This window comes from Drosophila serrata, unplaced genomic scaffold (assembly GCF_035046125.1).
Source record: "Drosophila serrata isolate PLE 108 unplaced genomic scaffold, ASM3504612v1 contig_240, whole genome shotgun sequence".
Classification (NCBI taxonomy): domain Eukaryota; kingdom Metazoa; phylum Arthropoda; class Insecta; order Diptera; family Drosophilidae; genus Drosophila; species Drosophila serrata.
Genome location: NW_028257138.1, coordinates 9914413 through 9936803, shown reverse-complemented (window position 1 = coordinate 9936803; position 22391 = coordinate 9914413). Strand labels below are relative to the sequence as shown.

Here is a 22391-nt window from a genome sequence, read left to right as displayed (position 1 = left end):
AAATTAATGATAATGCTGAGCACCCAAAAAGTTATTATACACACCTACACACCACTATCAAAAGTCTTCTTAAAAATCAAAATAAAATATATTAATTTTGTCCCCTCACCCGTACAGGTCACTCCAGTCGCTCTAGGCACAGTGAGCACTCGTCGGCGGGAACCCGGGATAGCGGCAGCAGTCGCCCAAGTAAGACGAGATCAAGTCGCACCAGTAGCCACGATAAAAAGTCCAGCACAACGACAACAACGACAGGCACAACAGCCACATCGAAATCATTGAAATCATCATCGAAAAGCACAGCGCATAAATCATCATCCTCCTCCGCAGCAGCATCAGCATCAGCATCAGCAGCAGCCGCAACAGTAGCAGTAGCAGCAAGCACAACAGCACCAAGCACCACACAGCACAACGAACTGACGTACGTATACGTAACGAATACGAATTTAACCAAAACACAAGACAGCTTCAGTAGCAGCAAATTACCTGAAGGAGAATCGCCAAAGGAAGCAGATTATGCCAGCATTGAGGAGACGGAGATCCCTTCGGAGATCACTCCACAACCACCGCCGCGTAGCAAACGCAAACGATCCCTAATCCCTGTGCCCGTGGCAACCACACCGAGCTATGAGTATCGCACCAAGTTGGAAATGATTCCACCCAGCTACTCCAATCAGTCCACGCTCCGTTGCCGCAGCAATCGCCGGAAACCCTCCCTGAAGGCCACCCAGTCGACCAGCTCCAGTTTTGCCTTCCTGCCCTACCTGCCCGCCAAGCGGAACTCAAGTGTGAGCCATGTTTATGACAATTACCTGTTGTACGCCACCAGTGAGGAGGCCAAGAAGCTGCGTCCATATCAGAATAATCTCAGCAATGATCATGCCCAGCTCTTTGGCGGAGGAGGAGGAGGAGCTGGAGCGGGAGCATGGACTGGGACAAGGAAACAGGCGGAGCGAGGACGTTTGGGTGGCTGGCCAAAGCGTCTGAGGATGCGACAAGTGCGCAGCAGTGTGTCCACGCATCAGCCCTTCGGCATCTGCACATGTTCATAGTCAGCGTTGGACACAGAGCCCAGAAAATACACACAGAGAAAATTAAACAGAGTACCTGTTCGCAGACCAAGCACCCACAACAAAAATATACAAATAAATAATAATCCACCAAGTGCACGAAATCGATTGAATGCGAAAACCGAACATTTTTATCCTAACCAATATCCACACCCAATCACTGTGTTCCCTACTAATACTAGACCTTTTATATTATTTATTTCGGAGAGCGCACACAAACCAAAAAAAAATATATATACTCGGCAAAGTTATACTCGCACAAAAAAAAAGAAAAAGAAAAAGAAAAAGGGGCCCGTCTGGTTCTGTTTTTACTTTTCACAGCGTAAGCGTTTATTTTCCAAATTTTTTAATTTCCTTCCTAACTAAAGCCTTCCTGCATGTTTGGACACTAAAGGGCAGGTCAAGAATAACTATTTTATTGTAATTTCCCAAATAGCACTAAAATATTAGATTTCTAAAACCAAAAAGTAGTATAATTCACTTAAAAATTTAGTAACAACTTTTATTTTCTATCGATTATTAACCATTATCTGACCTGTTTGCATGTTTGCCAACAATTAACTCAACTTATTCCGACTAAACTCTAATTCTAAACTCATGCACACCGCACTCTATCTGTAGAATCAACTCTAAAAACTGACTATGAACATGTTGCTGGAAGCCAGAAAAAAAGTATATAGATGAAACAACTGAAGCAATACATGAAATTGGTAGTAATACAAGAACAAAAAAAAAGAAAAGAAAACCCAAATCGAAACGACATCAACATCAAGCCTCGCTCTATTCTATTTTTTCCTTAGCAAACTGGAACTGCGTAGTAGTGGAGTAGCATTGTTTGGAAATATATATATATAGACATATACTATCCTAAGAACTGTAGAAAAAACTATTAAACTATAATAACCATAGTAGTGGCAGTAAGTCCGAACTAATCAGGAAATCCTCTTCATCTTCAGACACGGTAAAAGCACACTGACTGGACATCATCTTAGCCAGCACCAGCAGAGCGGCAAGAAGCATCATGGATCTGTACACGGTCATCGGGAGCAGCAGCCACATCACGTCCACAGTCTGACCACCACCACAATAGCAGCTTCCACCAGGCACCAGCGAGATCGTCACGGCAAGGATAGGAAATAGTTGCGGGAACCAGGAGGACTCCCTTCCAGCGAACTACTAAAACAATAAACATATTAATTTAAACGATATATGCTCATAGACACATATATATATCTATTCTTAATACCTACTAACCACACGAACGAGCTAGAGAGCGAGCGATGAGACTTTTGTTGGTAATTTTTGAGATTTTCTGGAATTGTGAAAAAAATTTCAAACAAATTACACCGAATGTTGACGAAACCCAACTAACAACACATTGACAACTAATAACTCGATTTGAAAATGTGACTATGAAAATGTTCCAGTTCCCAGTTCCTGTTCGCATTTCCACACATTTTTACACCAAACAAAACACACAAAACACACACACACCACACACTCGCTTTGGCATTGCACTCGAAATTCAAGTATTAAAATTATGCCAGCAAATTCCCCCAAAATTAAACTAAATACTAAATTTTATAAAATAACAAATGATACTCATATATATTCTTCGATAGCATTTAGTATACGACAAGAGAAAGTAAATGAAAATAAATTTAATACGTTTTTCAATGATATATTTGGTTTGCATTTTAATGTGTTTTCCTTTTACAGGTAAAATAACCCATCACTTCATTTTTATTTATTTTGAAAAGATTTAAAGTGATTTTTTCTATGTAAATAAAATAAAATATTACTCATACGCCCCGTATTACAACGCTTAATTTCAATGTCATCAGACACCTTAATTTCCTTTCTATTACTTGTATGTTATTTAAAACTCGGCTTTTGTTTACATAAAGAAAATAAAAAAAAAAAAGTTACTCATACGACCCGTAAACCAAAATGGTGAAAATTACTCATACGACCCGTATGAGCCAAATACAATTTTTAATATTGTCTAAAACCAATATTTATTGGAAGATTTAGCAATAAAATGTCCTCTATGTTAGTAAAATTATATTTACATTAAAATTTTTTATGTAAATAAAAGAAGATATTACTCATACGACCCGTAAGCCAAATACAATTCTTAATTTTGCCTAAAACCAATATTTATTGCAAGATCTAGCAATAAAATGTGCTCTATGTAAGTAAAACTATATTTACATTTCAATTTTGTTATGTATTTAAAAGAAGATATTACTCATACGCCCCGTATAAAAATTTTAGATTTTAATTTAGTCTTTAAATTTCGACTTTTCTTTACATAGAAAAAACACTTATCCTTAAAGAAGAATAAAATATTGAAACTACCCATACGACCCTAGAAAAAAAAATAAAAAAAAGTTACTCATACGACCCGTAAACCAAAATGGTGAAAATTTTTCATACGACCCGTAAGCCAAATACAATTTTTAATATTGTCTAAAACCAATATTTATTGCAAGATTTAGCAATAAAATGTCCACTACGTAAGTAAAATTATATTTACATTAAAATTTTGTTATGTAATAAAAAAGGAGATATTACTCATAACAATGTTAGATTTCGATTTTGTCTTTAAATTTGAGTTTTTCATAGAAAAAACACTTATCCTTAAAGAAAAATAAAATATTGAAATTACTCATACGACCAAAATGGTGAAAATGACGCATACGACCCGTAAACCAAATGCAAACTTAAATCTTTTCTGAAACCAATAATTACAGAAATATCTAGCAAAAGAATTTATTCTATGTTAATAAAAATATCTTTTAAATTTTTATACCCTTGCAGGGTATTATAATTTCAGTCAGAAGTTTGCAACGCAGTGAAGGAGGCACCTCCGACCATATAAAGTATATATATTCTTGATCAGGATCAACAGCCGAGTCGATCTAGCCATGTCCGTCTGTCCGTCTGTCCGTCTGTCCGTCTGTCCGTCTGTCCTTCTGTCCGTCTGTCCGTCTGTCCGTCTGTCCGTTTCTACGCAAACTAGTCTCTCAGTTTTGAAGCTATCTGAATGAAACTTTGTAGTTAGCCTTCTATATACTCTCACTCGTATATATGTCGGAACGGGCCGGATCGGACGACTATATCATATAGCTGCCATAGGAATGATCGGAAAATTAAAAAAAAAAAATTTTTAACATTTTCAGTTTTCAATAGAATTGGATCAAATTTGAGATATAGCCATTTTATTATACTCTACAATTTTGTATAAAATTTTATGAAAATCGGACTACTATATCTTATAGCTCCCATAGGAACGATCGAGAAATTAATACAATTAAAAATTATAACTTTTTCAGTTTTCAACAGATTTTCATCAAATTTGAGGTGTAGCCAATTTATATTAGTCTTAAATTTTGTGTCAAATTTAATGAAAATCGGACGACTATATCATATAGGTGCCATACAAACTATTGTTTGATGTAGAAGAAAAATGGAAATCTGTGAACGAAAAGCTGCAAATATAATATGTATAGGTGAATGAAATGAAAGCAGGTATTACTTCATTGTTTTTTAACACAAATATATCTAATTTATATTGTATGGATTCCTAGTCATAGAATTTCTATCTGCAAGGGTATATAAACTTCGGCGTGCCGAAGTTAGCTTCCTTTCTTGTTTATTTTATATTATTAATTAATATTGATATATAAATTTTGTCCAAACAACGATAGCTTGAAATTTTTCCAAATCAAAACTAGAACTATAAAAGACAAATAAAATACGCCCATTCGAGCTGTAAAACAATTGTCAGTTCTCTTTTTCGCCGAATAGTGTTAACTGAGGGAAAAGCTTTTTCACAGCTTTTCAGTCAAGTATTTCTTCATATATGTTAACTTTTTTTATCACTAAACTCACGCAGACAAACGCGATTATATGTAGGTAGTGACTGCTCGTATTTATAATCCTCCGCGAGCAAGCCGGCGAACGTCAATTGAAGCGACTCTCAGTTGTTGTCCAACCGCCGTCACGTCAAACTAAAAATTGTCCACTTTCTGTGCCGTGAGTAGAAAGCAGAAATAACTGATAAAAAATTAAATACAAAAAAAAGAAGTGAAAAGCCCAGTCAAGTGGCATTTCATTGAGTTCCCATGGCCCCCATCGATAAGGAAAACGTTCATAAATTCAGAAAAATTTGTTAACAACTCGAAAAATAAGTAGAAATTTCATATGAAATTGCACATAATTATGTACCCGCTAGATTTGATTGTTAACATGAAGTGATAGAAGATCGGCCACCTGGTCTACCAATAGCACCTGTTATGACACATGGTGATGAGTCATCGCTCTGATAAGCCGAGGAACCCTTAGCATTTTGGCTTTCCTATCAATGCAATGAATTGTAATCGCGTACAAAGGCAAATGCGTCTTGTATCAATTTTAAATTTGATAGCACCTGTCTTGAAGTCTGGATAGACATAATTCTATATGAATCAAATTTTGTGGTGTAAAGTTCAAGTCTGCAATGATCAAATCATGCAAATGAAGAAACTTGTTATTAGTATTATATTAAATTCCATTAATATGTAATAAGAATAATACTTGGAGTCCAGTTTTTGTGGTCGGAAAATTCACTTAAAGTAAATCAGAAGTAATATAATTTGTTTTAAGTTGGTAAATTATATTTCATTTAAATAAGTAACCCAAAAAATTAGAATTTTCTCGTTATTATGATTATATACATTAAAACATTTATATTGAGTCCAAACATTTAAATTTTTTATTATATTTATATTTATTATTTTAGCGCCATAAAAATAAAACTGCAAATACATTTTTTTGTGTGATCTTATCTAATCGGTTCCAAAATATTCGTTTATCTTGTCTGAAACGGAGGTCTCAGCAACACTACCACAGGTAGTTGACCACATTTGGCTTGAACAAAAGCCGTGTGTGCCATATCATTTACTGATAACACAATATACATACATATATTTTTTTTGTTGATTAGAAATGAAGAAAGAGTTTAGACTGGCTGGCCTGCAGTCCACTTTAATATATTTTAGACATCGATTCGAGCCGGTTGAGTTTTAAATTTTTGTCCCGCGTAATAAGTTAGTTAGTTCTTCAACTTATTTACAGTATTGATTATCTTTAACTCTATTGATTTTACAGACATTAAACAATAAAAAGACACGATGTCGCTTCTAACTGGCAGCGCCAATGCGGTGAAATATACGCTCTTTGGATTTAATTTGATCTTTTTGGTAAGTAATTAAAATGGTCATTACTCAAATGAGTCATCAAATAGCCATGGCGAAAATGTTTTCCAATAGAGCTTAGCAAAAGATTAGATAAACTAAGCGTTTTTTTTTTACTATTTGAAAGGGGAAGTACCTAGTAAATCGCTCTAATAAAATATAAATAACTAATATACATAGTTTGTTACTATTTTTTGTTGGTCTTCTTTAATTTAACATTTTGGCAAAGCAAATAAATTTTTTTCAAATAAACATTATTGATATAAATATACGTAGAAAGAAGTTTAAGTTTATTATCTTATCTGAATTCCAAACCAAATATATGTACTAAGCTTAATATATCATTTTTGAAGGCGATTCCCTGGAAATATGTACAAAAATAAATGCAATTCATCATTAGGAAAAGAACAACAAATTCAGAAAATGAATTCTCTTGATATCCTAAGACAAATCCTTATAATATTTACAATTCCGATTCCAGATCACTGGCATTATTCTGATCGCCGTTGGAGCTGGCGTTGGAGCCGTCTATACCGGCTATGAGCTCTTTTTGGCCGGCAAGTTCTTCTCAATTCCCACCTTCCTGATCGTGATCGGTTCTTTCATCATTGTGATCTCGTTCTTTGGCTGCTGGGGCGCATTGAAGGAGAACTACTGCCTGGTGCTTAGCTTCTCGATCATGCTGGCCATCATCTTTATCCTGGAGCTTGCGGCCGGCATTAGTGGCTATGTACTTCGCACCGATGCCTCCGATCTGATCAAAAAGTCACTAACCGCCTCGATGGGTGAATACAAGAGTCTAGAACAGAATCCAACCACAAAGCTCTGGGACGATGTGCAGCGTGACTTTGACTGTTGCGGTGTAAGTTCCTACAAAGATTGGAGCACAACGCTTGGTGATATCAACCTGCCATTGTCCTGTTGCGACATTCCGGTGGGCACGGTTGGCAGCTTCAATTGCACCACCGCAGTATCCAGTGCGGGCACTCGCCACAGTAATGGCTGTCTCGATGGCTTCTCGGACTACATTGCCGCCCACGCGGTCAGCCTGGGAGCAGCGGGCGTGGTCATTGCCATTCTGCAGGTGAGTTCGACTGCTTTTTAGTTTCAAAAAATCAGAAAAAAAGTTATTCAAGTGTTTACTTGTTGTAAACTTGCAGCAATAATCATTTAAATACCAAGAATAAAGTTTGATAAGGCTTCTAATTATTATTAGAATAAGTATTCAAATAAAATTTTTAATATATGATTTCTTCATTCCATTTTTTTAGTTCTTCGGCGTTATCTTTGCCTGCTATATTGCCCGGGAGATCAAGATCCGTAATGGCATAACTGGATTTATATAAATCAAGAAAAAGTCGGTTGCTAGATGATCCGAGTGCGGCTATTTAACTTTAAGACACTGCTAAATTTGTTTGATTCTGTGTAATGCTTAAATGAATAAAAAATATATATTTAATTGGTACTTAAAATTTCGTACGTGTTGAAATTATTGTTAATACGTATACGGGCTTTGTTTCTTTTATTTTCCACAGCTTATCTGGCTTATTGGGTTGATATTGGTTCGAGTCTACCAATCCAATCTTATCGCATTAGGCCATAACATTTTAAATGCATTGCATACAGAGATGATAGAAAGCAGTAATCCTTTTAAGAATAAAAAATTGCGTTTTTACTATTAAATGATGTAATAAAAATAAAACAATAAGGACAAGCCACATTTATTAAAGGCGTGTATAATAATTATAAAATTATAAAATATAATAATAATTATAAAATATAATATAATAAAATATAAAAATGTATTTTTAAATATATTTATAATATTTTTCCCCAGGCCAGACCTATGTACATATTATTTGTTGTTTTCCAGCTCAGACAGACAAAAAAGCTGGCATACTCATGGGTAGACACACCTGTGTTTACCTCTGAATAATTTAAACTATTCGGAAATGCAGTGCGATTAAAAAATCGATAAACCATACGAGTTGACTCAGTTAAAAATGAATTTAAATCGATAATATACTCGATTGAGGTGGGTGGCCTTGACAGGTGAACTTGAACCTTAATATCAGATATTACACATATGTGTAAGTAAACTAGTTGGTAGTCACTTGAATGAACTATATGGGAGTTTTACTAAAAGTTTCATTGATTTGCTCCAATATTCGATTTCCAAATTTCCGTTGCAAAATAATTCTTTAATGAAAACAATGGAATCGTTATCTTATCTTATATTTGCCTAACTGGAAGACTCTGAACAATAGTTTGTTTGATAAGCGTCTCTTGATAAGCCTCCATTGGAAAGCTTTCCAGAGAGTGGAAGTTACAGATGAAAAAATTTTAAAAATATGTTTTCACTTGATTTTTAATTGAAGTATTAATTAAAGTTTTTTTAACATTTTAACACATACAAAAATTTAGTTTCGAAAGTCTAAGCTCATTAAATAATAAATTTGTTTTAATTAGCTCGCAATAATATTTACTTTTACCGACTTTATCATTTTTATAATAACATTTTTTACAACTTTCTAAGATTTTTATTTCCCAGTGTAGCTGCGAGTGGGTGGCAAGGCCAGACGACACTTGGCAGAGCTTAGGGAAAAGAGAGCGACATAGAGAGAGCGACTGAACCGCAGTGCTTCAATTGCGTTTACCGTTTTGCCACTCAGTTCACGTGTGACTAGCAAAAGTTAAAGTACGTTCTCTACCATTAGCGGTCGCGACAATTTCTGGCGAACGATATAATACCCTATATACTATATACTCTATATTGCGGAAAGTGGCAGTTATTAACAATTTGCACTTACACTTACATTACAGCCGACGAGCGACAATACGAACTGCAAAATGGCGAATCGCGACTTACAGCTCAATTCGGGCATGAGGTGCGCCAAATATATGCTCATTATCGTGAGCTTTATGTTTGCGGTGAGTTGATCCTGCTACTGATCCGCGTGAGTCACGACTCCGCCGCCATCTTGATTCATTTTCACTCTTTTGCGCGTTCTTTTTTTATCACACGGAGCGATTTCCTTATCAGCTTTCAGCGAGTATAGGTTTTTTTTGAGTGTGAATCATGTTATAACGCCTACGTAAGTCGCTCACCTGGAGAGAGCGAAGAGAACGAAAAGAAAGCGGTCAAGAACGATACGAAAATTTCCGTGCTTTGAATTTACTTTTATTTTATCATTTTTATTTTAAGCAAAATTGAGAAGACGAACTCTTTAGAGTGGGTTATATTAATAAAACACTCATATTATAACTGATATATAGTAATTTCTTTTCTATATTTTCTGGACTCACTCAGTGCTCTTCGTCACTATGTGGACAGCAGTCCTCAGAAATAAAATGATGCTTACCTTTTGTAATTTATAATAATCGATCTATAGCATTCAATTATTAAATTGTTATAATATAAATATTCATCAATCTATTTAAAATTTATATAAAGATTATTTTTTTATATCTTTTATATTTCATAATATTAATCATATATTTTCAAAAATTATTTCACCAGCATTCAGTTATCTTAGTTGCCTTCAATGTGTATACATATTACTCATTTCGATAAGATAACAAGACGAAATTACAATTTAATATCTTGGAAAAACTACAAATACAATAAATACGAAAATATTTTTGATACCACTGTTAAATTAAGAAATTAAAAATGGGTGATGGATTTAAATGTTTTATATTTTAATTATTTTAAATTATTGACATACTGGAGTACAGGGCAATCATTCGAATTTGCAGTTTAAGCAAACAAGATACGAAATAGTGAATCAACAAAAGGAAATAGCATTCTAACAGTTCAGTAAATATCTGATAAATATGACACTGACTTGATGTAAGTGCACTAAGACAAGATTCTAGAAATTCAAAATTACTTTTTCTTTCATATTTAAGAATTTAAAATGTTAATCTTAATGGTCTGTAGGTATAATGTAGAGCCAAATTCGTTTGAAGAACTTTACTCTCAATGCATTTTGTTTACAAAACAAGGTTGGGATTATTGTTTTTCTTAGCTGCTCGATTATAATAGAAGGATTGCCAAGAGGTACACACAAAGTCACACTGAATATATCACCTTTTCACATACAATGCCTAAAGACCTTGGACCCCTTCCCTCTCGTAGCTGACCGCTATCCTGCTCATCATGGTGGGTACCACCATCCAGGCGATCTTTGGTGACTTCAGCCTGTTCATCGATGGACACTTCTCCTCGCCCCCGGCGCTCCTTATTGCCATTGGTTTCATCCTCATTGCAGTGGCCACTCTGGGAGCCTATGGAGCTGTCAAGGAGAGTGTGATGGTCATTAATCTGGTAAGTGGAAAAATATTATTTGAGGTCCTTAGAAGTTATGTCTACGATCTTAAATTTTGTAGTACGGAGTGTGCCTGTTCCTGGTCTTTATCCTGGAGGTGTCTGCTGCCATTGCCGCCTTCGTGATGCAGTCCCAGGTGCGCGGCATGCTGATCCGAACGATGCACCAGGCTCTGGCCGAATACGAGAGTGATCCCTATGTGGCATCCGGAGTGGACTTTATGCAATCTGGAGTAAGTTTACTATAATATAATAACGAATATAAATTTATTAATCACTCCTCTTCTGACAGCTTGAGTGCTGCGGAGTCAATCAGCCTGAGGATTGGATGGACTACTATTCTCCCAACAAGAACCTTACCCTTGGCTCCGATGATGTCGTTGTGCCCAACTCGTGCTGCGGCAGCCTTGAAGAGGATGTCACCGATCCCACTCACACCCAGGTGACCTGCCATCAGACCTTCAACTATGGTTGCTTCCGCAAGATGAACTTCATTGTGTCGCAAAGCGCCATGCTGATTGCCACCGGAGCCACCACTGTAGCCTTTGTCCAGCTCTTGGGTGTTCTCTGCGCCTTCATGTTGGCCAAAACGCTGCGCCGGAATAAGTCCATTCGCGAGGCTCGTCGCTGGCAGCTGCAGCAGAGTCTTGGAGTTCTCATATCCGGCGGAAAGATGGGTCCGCCCCAGAACTCGGCGGTTACCGGCTACCAGCAACTTGACAACGGCGAGCAGGGTATCCACGAACCTTACACCTATACACCCCAGAGTCCCAGCGTTAACTAGGCTCTGCTGGAAGTCATATATATATTTATACCTATTACAACACCCAAAGAGATCCGTTTGTAAATGTAACTTTTTAATTTGTTAATCAAAAAACCAAAAATTCAAACGAAATAAAGCGCTGGTCCTTGCTAGCTAGGACTGCTTGCGCAAGTCCTTGGCGAACTTCTTGAGTAGCCTTAGCTGCTCCACAATACTGGCACTGGAGGTGCCACCAATGGCATTGTACTGCTGCACGTTATTAGAGTAATCCGCCACACTGACTATGTCGGACCCAAAGGAGGGACAGAAGGCTTGCAGCTCGCCCAGCGGCAGATCGGTGATATCCACACCACGCTCCTCGGCCAAGGAAACCACACGGCCAATAACATGATGTGCCTGACGGAAGGGTAACCCTTTCTTTACCAAATAGTAAGCCTGGAATGCATATATATGAGGCATTATAAGCATAGCAAGAGGGAAATAGAAAGTAATATCTGGGAGTTATTCTACTCACCCAATCCGTGGCCAACATATCCGTGCTGAGGGCAGCTTCCATCGAATTCTGCTGCACCTGCATTGTCTGCAGGACACCATCGGCTACCTCCAGCACCTGGGAGAGCTTATCAAATGATTGGAAGCAATACTCCTTATCAAATTGCAGGTCCTTGTTGTAGGTGGACGGTGTGCCCTTAATGGTCATCATAATGCCTGTCAGATTTGAGGTGATCACACCCGACATGCCACGAATCAGTTCCAAGCTATCTGGATTCCGTTTCTGAGGCATCAGGCTGCTGCCACTGGAGAAGCTATCGGCCAGGCGGATGAAGTCGAACTCCTTGGTGCTATAGATGATCAGATCCTCGGCCAAACGGGACAAATGGAGGCTGACCAAGGAGCAGCAGTAAATAAAGTCAACTGAAAGAATTGAAAACCGTATGATTATCTGTTATTATTGGGGAAGAGCTATTTTTTAAGACTTTTTACAAAGTAAATATTATAAAGATAAAAATTAAGTTTACTTAATATTACAACATATTTTTTGGAAATACTTAATTTCTCTTCAAACAAATATACCCAAAGACTTCGAGAATATAGGGCACCGAGCCCTTCTTATCAGACACCCCTTGAAATAATCTCCTCCAGGCGGCACGCTGATAAGAAATCAATTGTGCTAATTGCAGTATCGACGACTTTGAAATGACTTAAGAAAGTGATCTTTTGACATGAGAGATCTTCCCCTAGACTCACCTACAAAGTCGCGATCTCCTACCGCATGCATACTATTGGGTGTCACACCCGAGAAACCCAGGCGCTCAGCCAGCCATAAGCGGTCGATCCCAAGGGGATTCCCCGCCAGGGCGCCGCTGCCTAGAGGCAAGACATTGGCCCGCTCCCGTAGCTCTGCCAGCCGCAGGCCATCTTCTCGCAGGGCAAATGCATGGGACAGTAGCCAATGGGAGAACTGTACGGTCTGGGCGCGCTGAAGGTGCGTGTATCCTGGCATCAGGACGCCCAGGTGATGCTCCGCCTGACGACTGGCTGTTTCTATGACGCGGCTCAGGCGGCCCAGGGTCTCGCGGATAGCCTTGCGCAGCCACAGCTTCATATCCGTGACCACCTGGTCGTTGCGACTTCGTCCAGTGTGCAGACGTTGCCCTAGTTCGCCGGTAATCTCCACCAGCAGCCGCTCGTTTACCGTATGCACATCCTCATCTCCTGGCTTAAATTTCACCGTCCCCTCAATCCAGTCGAAGCGCAATAGCTCCAGGCTCTTGACCAGCTTATCAGCCTCGGCTGTGTCCAGGTGACCTGCTCGGTGGAGAGCCTCTGCGTAGGCCTTGCTGGCATCCAGATCATCCGCATATAGCCGGGAATCGTATGGCAGACTGTTGTTCAGCACCTGCAGAGCTTCGTGTGGCTTCTGGCTGAAGCGACCGCCCCACATTTGGTAGCAGTTCTTGGGGAGCGCGGGTGGCTGCAGTTTCTGGGACATGATGGATCCGCTCTTCGTAACCGTTTAATGTCTACTAAAATCAGTTTTCTGTATCGCGCTGCTCACGAATACAATATTTTATTGTTTATATAATCGTGTTATCTTTCAAAAATAATATGTTGCTCGGTTTTTTACGAATTGAGAGTGATTAGAACAAGTCAGCTGTGGAACACACAAAGCAAACAGTGGTTTAAAACATTTTAATTGAGTGTGCCGACTACAGAATACCCGGTTCCACTTTCCTAATAGAATAGAATATAAAGAATAGGGAAGACAAATTCTTAATTCTAAAAAGGAATTTAAAAACGCTTCAGAAATAAAATTAAAATATATAAATCGGGGCACCAAATGTCAAAATCGCAGTTTGGCCCTCAAAGCTTGTAAAATATGTACAATAAAGTCTATAATTTAAATTTAATGCTAGTCATTTTTAATAAATTTCATTATAAACACACTTATACTTATATTTTTTTAATATAAGAATGTTACAATTTTATTGTAAATTATATAGAAGCGTCCCAAACATTAACAATAAATTCACATTAGTACTTATTATTTAACCACTGTACTCTTCTGTCTTGTTAGGTTCTCTCCTCGCGATTATTGTTTTCTTATTTTTTAATTGACTTGAGCCATAAACAAAACAAAAACAAACAAATCCACGGCAAGGCAGAGAGAGATACAGTGCCGCTTATCAGCCAAGATTAAAATCACCAGAGCGTGTGTAGCCTCTGACGCTTATTGCCGCAAAACTTCCAGATAGTTTAAATGTGATGGGCGCGGCGTTGACAAGCCAATTATGGGGAGAGATCCTCTTGGAAGAGTTTATTTAGTTCACAGCACAGTCGATTAAGAGGCAGGCCCATCACGCAGTAAAAGTCACCATCGATACGGTGGATGAGGGCGCCACCAGGGCCCTGAACGCCATAGGCACCTGCTTTATCTCTGAATGGATACAATTTTAATTAATATGGAACGTTAATTCGGGGGCTTTGTCTTACAATGGATCCTTTGAGTCCACATAGCTCTGAATTTGTTCTGGCAGCAAATCACCAAAGTAAACATCCGCCGTGTCCGTAAATTTACGAATACCATTGGCATGTTTCAGAACAACGCCACTAAATACTCGATTGGAGGTTCCAGACAAACTGTGAAATATAACATATTGATCTAAAGCAGTGGTAAAATTCTTAAATTTAAACCGTACAAAATACTGAAACGTGAGTAACAAAAATATAAAAAGAATTAATTAGATTCTGGTAATTACTTGGTCAGCATGCGAATAGCATCAGCGGCATCCTTGGGCTTTCCATAGATCTCCTTTCCCAAAGTCACCATCGTATCTGCAGCTATAACTACAAGATTCTTATTATCCCCGGAGGCACTCAATCTAGAGAAGACTTCCTCCGCTTTTCCCATAGCTGTGGCCTCTATATAATCCGAGAATTCCTTGAAGTCATCCAGATTCAGGTTCTCCTCGAAAGTTGAGGGACACAGCTCCGCGTTCAGGCCCTTGAATTGTAAAATATAAATCTGAATAAAACAGTCTGTGGACATTATCAGATTGGTTTTACCAGCATTTTCACCAGTTCCTGTCTCCTCGGAGAGCCGCTCGCCAAAACTATCCGGTAGTTGCTCAATAAATGCTTGATTGGCGCCAACATTATTAATTTTGATTTATGTACAAAAAAATAACAAACATGTGCTGGGTGGGAAAAGAAATGGTAGGACCAACGCGCTTAGTGCGGCTTCTTTTACTGAAATACACTAATTTGTATTCAGTATTATTCACATTTTAAATTCTTGATACTGTCTGCGATTTTTGTAAAATAGCAACCCCAATGTTTCTCACTTTGTGATGTAAAAAATAACATTTTTTTAAGAATTGTTAAAAGATTTTTTAAAGTAAGGGTAAAAAGGTAAATTTTGCTCTTTAAACAGTTTGTTTGTGTTTCGCCCGCCAATCAGCTGTTCGTACAAGCCCGACGGTATTTTTTACAAAGCTGGCGTTTTTCGGTATTTATTGTTCATTTCCCTGCGGTCTTACTAGTGGTATCCTAAAAACAAGACAATTGTGCAATTTCTTCGGAAAATCTAAACAATTAAATAAAAGAGCGCGCAACTTTGTTGTTGCGGGAGAGAGGACGCGGGAGAGAGTTTGAGAAAGCGGATTCAAATATATTCATCGCCGCAGAATGCAGCCTGCCGCCGTTGTGCTGTTGCATAAATTCCGTTAGTAATTTTAACTATTTCTACCGCCTCTATTGTTTTTGTGGCCGCTATTGTGTAGTTTTGCGCGTGTGCAGTGTGGGTGTCTCTGTGTGTCTATATTAGCTTAGTGATATTTATATTCCTAATTACAAACGTTGTGTCCGGCGGTCGTCGTCGCGAATTAAAAGTTTTAGTTTGCCATCGGCGGGCAGAGCTCTTAGTCGTCAATATTACATCAAACTAACGGTGCTTACGTGCCACACGACGCACACTAACACACAACGCCGCCTTCACCTTGAAGTGCCTGTCAAATTGTTAGAATCACTTCCTATTTATTTGTCGTTATTTTGAACGGAACTTCTTACACCGCGAGAGCGAAAAATAGTGGTGTCAAGGTAGCCTGCATACAGTTACGTTCAAAATCATAGTTTGTGGCCATTTCTAGAGAACAACATTTGATGTGATCTATAAATTGAATCAACAGATTTAAAAAATTATTTAAAATTAAAGGAATCAATAAACAATAACCAATAATATATATTCGTATATTGAAATCACAAATACATTTTAATTAATCGATCTAAGTATTGAGACAATATGATTACATTTAAATTAACAAACTGCAATATACAATATAAATAATAATAATAATAAAATTAAAACTAATTGAATATTTAACAGAAATTCTCTTGAATTCTATTGTTATGAACCCAAATGTACATTTATGTTTATATGGGAGTCTGGGAAAGAAGAGTGTGGACAGCTGATAAGGCGATTTTATTGTTTCAGTTTCTTAATTGCACTTTGAACGACCCACAAAAATGAAATAAATACATTTGTATTAGTATTTGTATTTCGTGTCTGTTTTTTCGCAATAAATAAGCAATTGTTAAATTTATTTCGTTTATTCGTTAATTCTTGCCCAAAAAAGTGTGTAATTCAGACATGTCTATTGCATCAGCGCTGACTTAACAGGAAACGCACCAAAAGTGTTAATGTTTTTAATTTATAATAACAATATAAAATGCAATACTAATTACTGTTGATTAACAAATATTCTCGAATTATTAAGACAATTTAGCGTAAAATTACAGACAATCAAGGTAGATTAAATGGCTTGTAATTTAAATAACAAGTTTCAGGACATTTGAATAAATATTACAACACAAGATAACTAAATTCCCTTAATCTTGTGTGTCATTGTAAACGCACTTTACTCAATTGTATTAAAAACCATTTTGAAGGTAAACAAAAAGAAACTACTAATTTGCCTAAATACAGGAATAGTTAGTTATTCACTCCGAGAAATGAGTCATATTTAATATGGGAAACCACCGCACGACAAAGGCAGAGAATTAGTGGTTTTAATTAAGTATAGTATTTATAATAGAATACCTTCGTAGGTAACAAAATTTCTCTTTTACTTTAATTAATCCACGAACACCCATTAAAAATTGGATAAACCTACTTAAAAGAATCTCTACGAAAAACCTCTTGATGCTATGTACATATATTTTGTACCAAAGTATAGCCATTTTTTATAATTTCTGAAACTGTAAGGGCATACAAATGTTGTCTTGTTTAAGATGTACATACATATTTTACTCTCTTGTTGTTACCAAAAGTAACTCTCTCTTTCTCTTTCACCAACAGGGCAAGCGGACGGCACACAATTATCACGTGTTTGACTCTGGCCACAATTTTGTAGCCAACGATCACGCGCGATCCATTCTCACTCTCTCCCAGCCACTCGTACTCGCGGACCTGGCTGATTTTAGGTACGTTGTTCCAGCAAACATGCATGCTTTTTCCGTGACTTTTCCTGCCATTTTTCCATGGTGTCTATATATCGCTATTTGACCACAATTTATGTTTAAAAGCTTTATCCTAATTCCTTTTTATAAGACATAATTTCCAAAAGTAGTTATTGGGAACATAACTCAATTAAGTTTTAATAAAATTAGTTTAAGAATTTTTTAATAATATTGATTATTCATATTAGTTCAAAAACACAGTAAATAATAATGATAAATTGTGAGAAAAGCATTCAATATCTCTAATATTAATTAATTACTCAATGTAATTTGTTGAATTATTCTTTAACAAAAACGACTGTATGAAATATGTGCTCTTTCCTGTATAGATTTTAATACGTCCGACTGGGCTCTCCCGCGATGTTCTCACTACAGCAGCTGGTCCGAGCGGCGGCATCTACGCCGAACGGAGGCAGTGATCTCTACAGGCTGCTTCGGCACCTGGGCAACGCGACGGCAGCAAACACGACCACAAGCACAGCGGCAGGTACAGCTAGAGCTATAGCCAAAGCAACAACACAGCTCTCTAGTCAGGCGAAGTTCGGCGACAGCGACAGTCACAATTCACCCTCGCACGCGGACGGTTATAGTCACTGCGAATCAGAGTCGGATTTGGAGTCGGCGCACCACGGCAATCATTTTCCATCAGCCCACCAATTGGCCCGAAAGCTATTGGAGCAGCGTAGCCAGGATATCCAGCGTCAGATTCATACACAATCGGTCAGCGGACAGCGAGCCAAGTCCTCCCAACAGCAGCAGCAGCAAACCACCACCAAGTTCGCCATGTCATCGCTAGCGGCGGAGCCCCTGCAAGCCCACAAGGCGGATGAAATCACGGCCTCCGGGGCGGACAATGCCGTGGAGTCCCCTGGACTGGGTGCCTCCTGTCATGATGTGGCCTCCGCATCGGCCAGTGCCGGTACAAAGGCCTGCTTCAGCACTGGCCTTGGCGAGATCATACAGTTCATGGAGCTCATTGGCAATCTGAAGGTATGCGAAACGTAACCAGTTTTCCAGCTGCTTTCCTTTATAATTCACCCTTCTTTACTCACAACTTACGCGTCATATGTTTGTATTGATTTTTCCAAAAAGGAACTTGTTTTGATTTTGCTTTTCGGGTGTTTTGTCGAAGAGAATCATAAAAATATATTGTGAATATAAGTTTATATATTTATTTAATGCGAAATAGTCGAAAGCTACGCATTTCTAAACAAAAAAGTGTATAGATTTTTGTATAATCCTCAAACAATTATTTGTCTTATTATTTAAATGAAACGTAGTTTTTTATGGCCTTGAAATTTTCTAAATTTTTGCTTGTATGATCATAATTAAATATGGAGACTTATTTTTCTGTTTCATTAGGTTCGAAAAGTAGCCTTCAACCAGAGTATGTAGGTGTTAACACAATTAAGAAAGAAATAAGTCAACCAAAAGACCTCAAATATTTTATTTGATCAACTTCGTTTGATTTTTTATTAGATTGCTGTTGTTTTGAATGACTTACTATTCATTATACTTTATGTGATGTCAGCATTTTAAATCGTTTCTTTTATACAATTTCCTATTAAATCATAAATGTTATTTAAATTATGAGTCAGCCATTTCATAATCAGAAATTCTTATCTCACTTCTACTCGTGTCTCTAGTAATAAAAGACTGCATAATATAAGCTGCTCTTATCAAAATATTTTTTTCAAATCCCCCCTATTTGAGATTTAGACAGCAAATCCAAAAAAAAAAAAAAACAAAAAGAACGCACAGATTTTATTTATTTACTTTTTGTGGATATAATCTATTCTATTTTATCTACACTCTGGCGTTCTTTTGTTTTGTATATTTGCGAATGTTGTATAATGCCAGAGTCAGAGGCAGCCTCGCTCTCGAATGTGTCCCTCTCGAAGCAATTTGTATAGTCGATTGCCAAAAAAAAAAACATATTTATTTATATATATTTATACATTCGTATGTAGTTTTATAAGTATAATGTTTTTGGCTTGGTACAAAAATTGTATTTGCCATTTGCAGTCCATTTATCAGTTATGATATCGTTTGATATAGCTAAATGTAAGCCATAAAAGCTCTTGACTTTTGTCAAGAGCTGCACACTTTCTGGAACCCATCAGTATTACGATTAGATAATTGCCGCAACTGAAACTTTGAAGCAATCAACAAAATGACGAAAATGCACAGAACACGGGACTTGATTGCTTATCGACAAAACCATTCGAAAGTAAAACGCTCTTGTAACTTGAGCAGCTGTCCATGAATTCAACTGATTAACAAGCTCAAAGTTTCTTTTTGCTTTTGTTTTCACTTGCGAATCAAAAAATATTTGCAACAAAATAGCAAACATACGTAAATCGCAAAGGCAAAGTTCCAAATGGCTCACGTGAGCACAATGAAATGTATATTTTGTTATTTTTGCTTTTGTTTTGGAGCCCCCACGAAACCATTGACGTATGACCAACAGCAGATTCAAGCGAGAACTACAACAAAAAATGTTCCCAGAGCTATTTTCTAAAATTTCTTTATTACCCAATTATATATATCTGAACAGTAGTATATAGAGCGTGCAAAAGCAAAATGAAAAGAAAAAGCGACGCGTGACTTTGATCTTGGCCTTCAAAATATAGACGCTATCTAAACGAGTTGAGGGTACACCTCAAGGGGTTAGATTTCTATAGAATATTTTTGTGTGCATTCTAGAAGCTTTCTAAGGCAGAGAGAAATGAGAGAGTTCAATGTCAACACATACAAATTAATATAATTCCAAATAAAACCGATGAGCCAATTGCTTACTACGCCTTCAACTCGAATCTTGCTGTCATTTATCAGTCTATAACTAAAGTCAATATTGATATACATAACATATTGAATCAGCAATGCGATTAATAAACAAAACTCAATAATGCACATGTTTGACTCCCCGCAAATCCATTTTATTAATATGAGATATGACATTTATCTTTTATATGCATCATTATGCATGTTGTACCCAAACTCAGTGAAATCTTTTTTCCTCCTGATAAGGTATCCAATTTATTACGTGACCTTAACCAGAGATCTGGCCAACCAATCAGTCATTGCCTTTAATAAGTCATGGACTATTGACTATATGATAAAAGTCGAAGAGCTGCAGGCCTTCTAGCCATTTAATTAAAACATAATAATATATACATATGGAATTGGGAAAACTTAATTTACGGATGGCAAGGAAAGGCAAATGGCTTGCAACGTCTTTTGGACCTTGTGCATACATTCGTCGCCGGGCTGCTATAAATAAAACGTTTATTGATCAAATAGCAACAGTCTAGAACAGGCCCTCCTCGGTGGCAGGTATGAGTGGAAGGTCTGGGCGCCACCAACCTTGATGTGTTGTGCAGCAAGCGAACCCGGCAACGATGTCGCCAGTGTCGCTTCGTTGTCAATGTTTTTAATTAGCCAAAGTGGCAGGTGGGCTATCAGTGAGCATATTCCTTAGGTTATCCCAGGAACATAGACAACCTGGAATACCTGAGAAATATGCAAGCTTTGTTCTCTTAAATATCAAGCTATTTCCCCAATGTTCACTACATAGTTAAATAGAAACTGGCACTTATTTCGAGAAATGTCCCGTAATTGATAATATTAAACATATTACCATATCTATAGACCTCTTAATAAATATCCCTTATTCTTTATCTTCCTCTCCCTTACAGCACACGAAACGCACTGGCTGGGTGCTACGTGATGTCAACGATTGCGAATCGATTTCGGGTCACATGTACCGGATGAGCATGTTAACCTTCTTGTTGGACGGCAGCGAGGGACTAAATCAAATTCGATGCATGGAGCTAGCGTTAGTTCATGATTTGGCTGAGAGTTTAGTGGGTGATATAACGCCTTTCTGTGGCGTGTCCAAGGATGAGAAGCGTGCGATGGAGTTTAAGGCCATGGAGGATATATGCAAGCTGATTGAGCCGCGTGGCAAGCGCATTATGGAACTTTTTGAGGTAAGCATTCAATTTAACCTTTATATAATACACAAATTAATAACGAAATGTATTTCCAGGAATACGAGCATGGCCAGAGTGCCGAGAGCAAGTTCGTAAAGGATCTGGATCGTTTGGACATGGTTATGCAGGCGTTTGAGTACGAGAAGCGTGACAATTGCCTCCTCAAGCATCAGGAGTTCTTTGACTCTACCGAAGGCAAGTTCAACCATCCGTTTGTAAAGAAACTCGTCAACGAAATCTACGAGCAACGTGATGTCCTGGCCAAGGCCAAGGGCGCCACGCCGCCGCCAGCTATTGAGGTTCCCAGCATGGAGAAGTCTTCGAAACTGGCCAACGGTCATGACAGCTCGAGTTGAGCGTTATTCTAGGAACCACCTCTTAGGCTATAGCACATGAACACATACACACACATCCTTCTCACTATGCTCTTAATTTGTAAGCCAACAACAAATCCAACTAACAAACTGTTACGCCTACCTCGACACGCTCATAGTTAGACTTAACTTTTAACACACTAATTTATTGCGAAAGAAATGTTGAAGACGATGTGACGTCTCCTTAGTTCAATTTCCTCTATGTTAAGCGTAAAGTTGCAGAAAGAGTTTTAGCTAAATATTCGATTGATCAGACTAAGTAACAACAACACACACAATTGTACATAGCTAAAATGAATTGTAGTTAATTTTAATAGATGAACAGAAGAACCGTGCGCGAGATTCATTATTATTGTAAATTATGTCCTATAGCAATTTTATTCAAACCGACAAAATAATGAGTGAATCAAAAATTATTCTTCAGCAACTAAAATAATCAAAATTACTTGATTTTATCTTATAATTTGTACACCCTCTTAACGAATCGAACAATTGTTATTACAAAAATTATAATTAACAAAAAAAATTGTAAATTAGGCAGTATATATACATATATATAAAGATGCAGTCACGCCTCAGAGTGGCTAAAAAGACAAAGATG

The 22391-nt window shown here is 37.5% G+C and overlaps 6 protein-coding genes across 46 annotated transcripts in view; 4 read left to right on the top strand and 2 right to left on the bottom strand.

Annotated features, from left to right (window-relative positions):
* Positions 1-2752, top strand: part of LOC110180607 (uncharacterized) — a 37648-nt gene extending 34896 nt beyond the window's left edge. For 21 of the 38 annotated variants that reach the window (XM_086831320.1, XM_086831311.1, XM_086831306.1 and 18 more), the window contains one exon: positions 118-2752. In XM_086831320.1, coding sequence (XP_086687446.1) covers positions 118-1052 — 935 coding nt within the window. In that variant the 3' untranslated portion in view covers positions 1053-2752. The remainder of the gene's footprint in view (positions 1-117) is intronic. The other 17 variants (XR_015271310.1, XR_015271308.1, XR_015271306.1 and 14 more) reach the window with 2 other exon arrangements.
* A 2229-nt stretch (positions 2753-4981) lies between these two features.
* Positions 4982-7782, top strand: Tsp29Fa (Tetraspanin 29Fa). Of its 2 annotated transcripts, none has more exons than XM_020948286.2 (4): positions 4982-5111; positions 6225-6316; positions 6792-7394; positions 7582-7782. In XM_020948286.2, the coding sequence occupies exons 2-4, from the start codon at positions 6248-6250 to the stop codon at positions 7654-7656; spliced, it is 747 nt and encodes a 248-aa protein (XP_020803945.2). In that variant the 5' UTR covers positions 4982-5111; positions 6225-6247; the 3' UTR covers positions 7657-7782. The 2 variants fall into 2 exon arrangements, with proteins under 2 accessions (XP_020803945.2, XP_086687429.1); XM_086831303.1 differs by lacking the exon at positions 4982-5111 and adding an exon at positions 6082-6131.
* A 1064-nt stretch (positions 7783-8846) lies between these two features.
* Tsp29Fb (Tetraspanin 29Fb) lies at positions 8847-11574 on the top strand. The gene is made up of 5 exons (XM_020948290.2): positions 8847-9008; positions 9134-9241; positions 10452-10640; positions 10703-10873; positions 10933-11574. Exons 2-5 carry the CDS (start codon positions 9161-9163, stop codon positions 11422-11424), a joined length of 933 nt encoding a protein of 310 aa, XP_020803949.1. The 5' UTR covers positions 8847-9008; positions 9134-9160; the 3' UTR covers positions 11425-11574.
* On the bottom strand, positions 11477-13432 carry Argl (Argininosuccinate lyase). Its single transcript, XM_020951204.2, has 3 exons — positions 12652-13432; positions 11918-12318; positions 11477-11838 (listed from the first exon to the last, which is right to left on the bottom strand). The coding sequence occupies exons 1-3, from the start codon at positions 13394-13396 to the stop codon at positions 11557-11559; spliced, it is 1428 nt and encodes a 475-aa protein (XP_020806863.2). The 5' UTR covers positions 13397-13432; the 3' UTR covers positions 11477-11556.
* Positions 13433-13862: 430 nt separating this feature from the next.
* On the bottom strand, positions 13863-15512 carry LOC110180603 (uncharacterized). The gene is made up of 4 exons (XM_020948288.2): positions 14971-15512; positions 14664-14908; positions 14398-14544; positions 13863-14341 (listed from the first exon to the last, which is right to left on the bottom strand). Exons 1-4 carry the CDS (start codon positions 15058-15060, stop codon positions 14194-14196), a joined length of 630 nt encoding a protein of 209 aa, XP_020803947.2. The 5' UTR covers positions 15061-15512; the 3' UTR covers positions 13863-14193.
* LOC110183024 (uncharacterized) lies at positions 15415-22387 on the top strand. Of its 3 annotated transcripts, none has more exons than XM_020951211.2 (5): positions 15415-15628; positions 17261-17385; positions 17751-18411; positions 21120-21413; positions 21473-22387. In XM_020951211.2, the coding sequence occupies exons 3-5, from the start codon at positions 17782-17784 to the stop codon at positions 21770-21772; spliced, it is 1224 nt and encodes a 407-aa protein (XP_020806870.2). In that variant the 5' UTR covers positions 15415-15628; positions 17261-17385; positions 17751-17781; the 3' UTR covers positions 21773-22387. The 3 variants fall into 3 exon arrangements, with proteins under 3 accessions (XP_020806870.2, XP_086687428.1, XP_086687427.1); XM_086831302.1 differs by having other exon boundaries at positions 15415-16016; XM_086831301.1 differs by having other exon boundaries at positions 15442-16002.
* Positions 22388-22391: the final 4 nt, after the last annotated feature.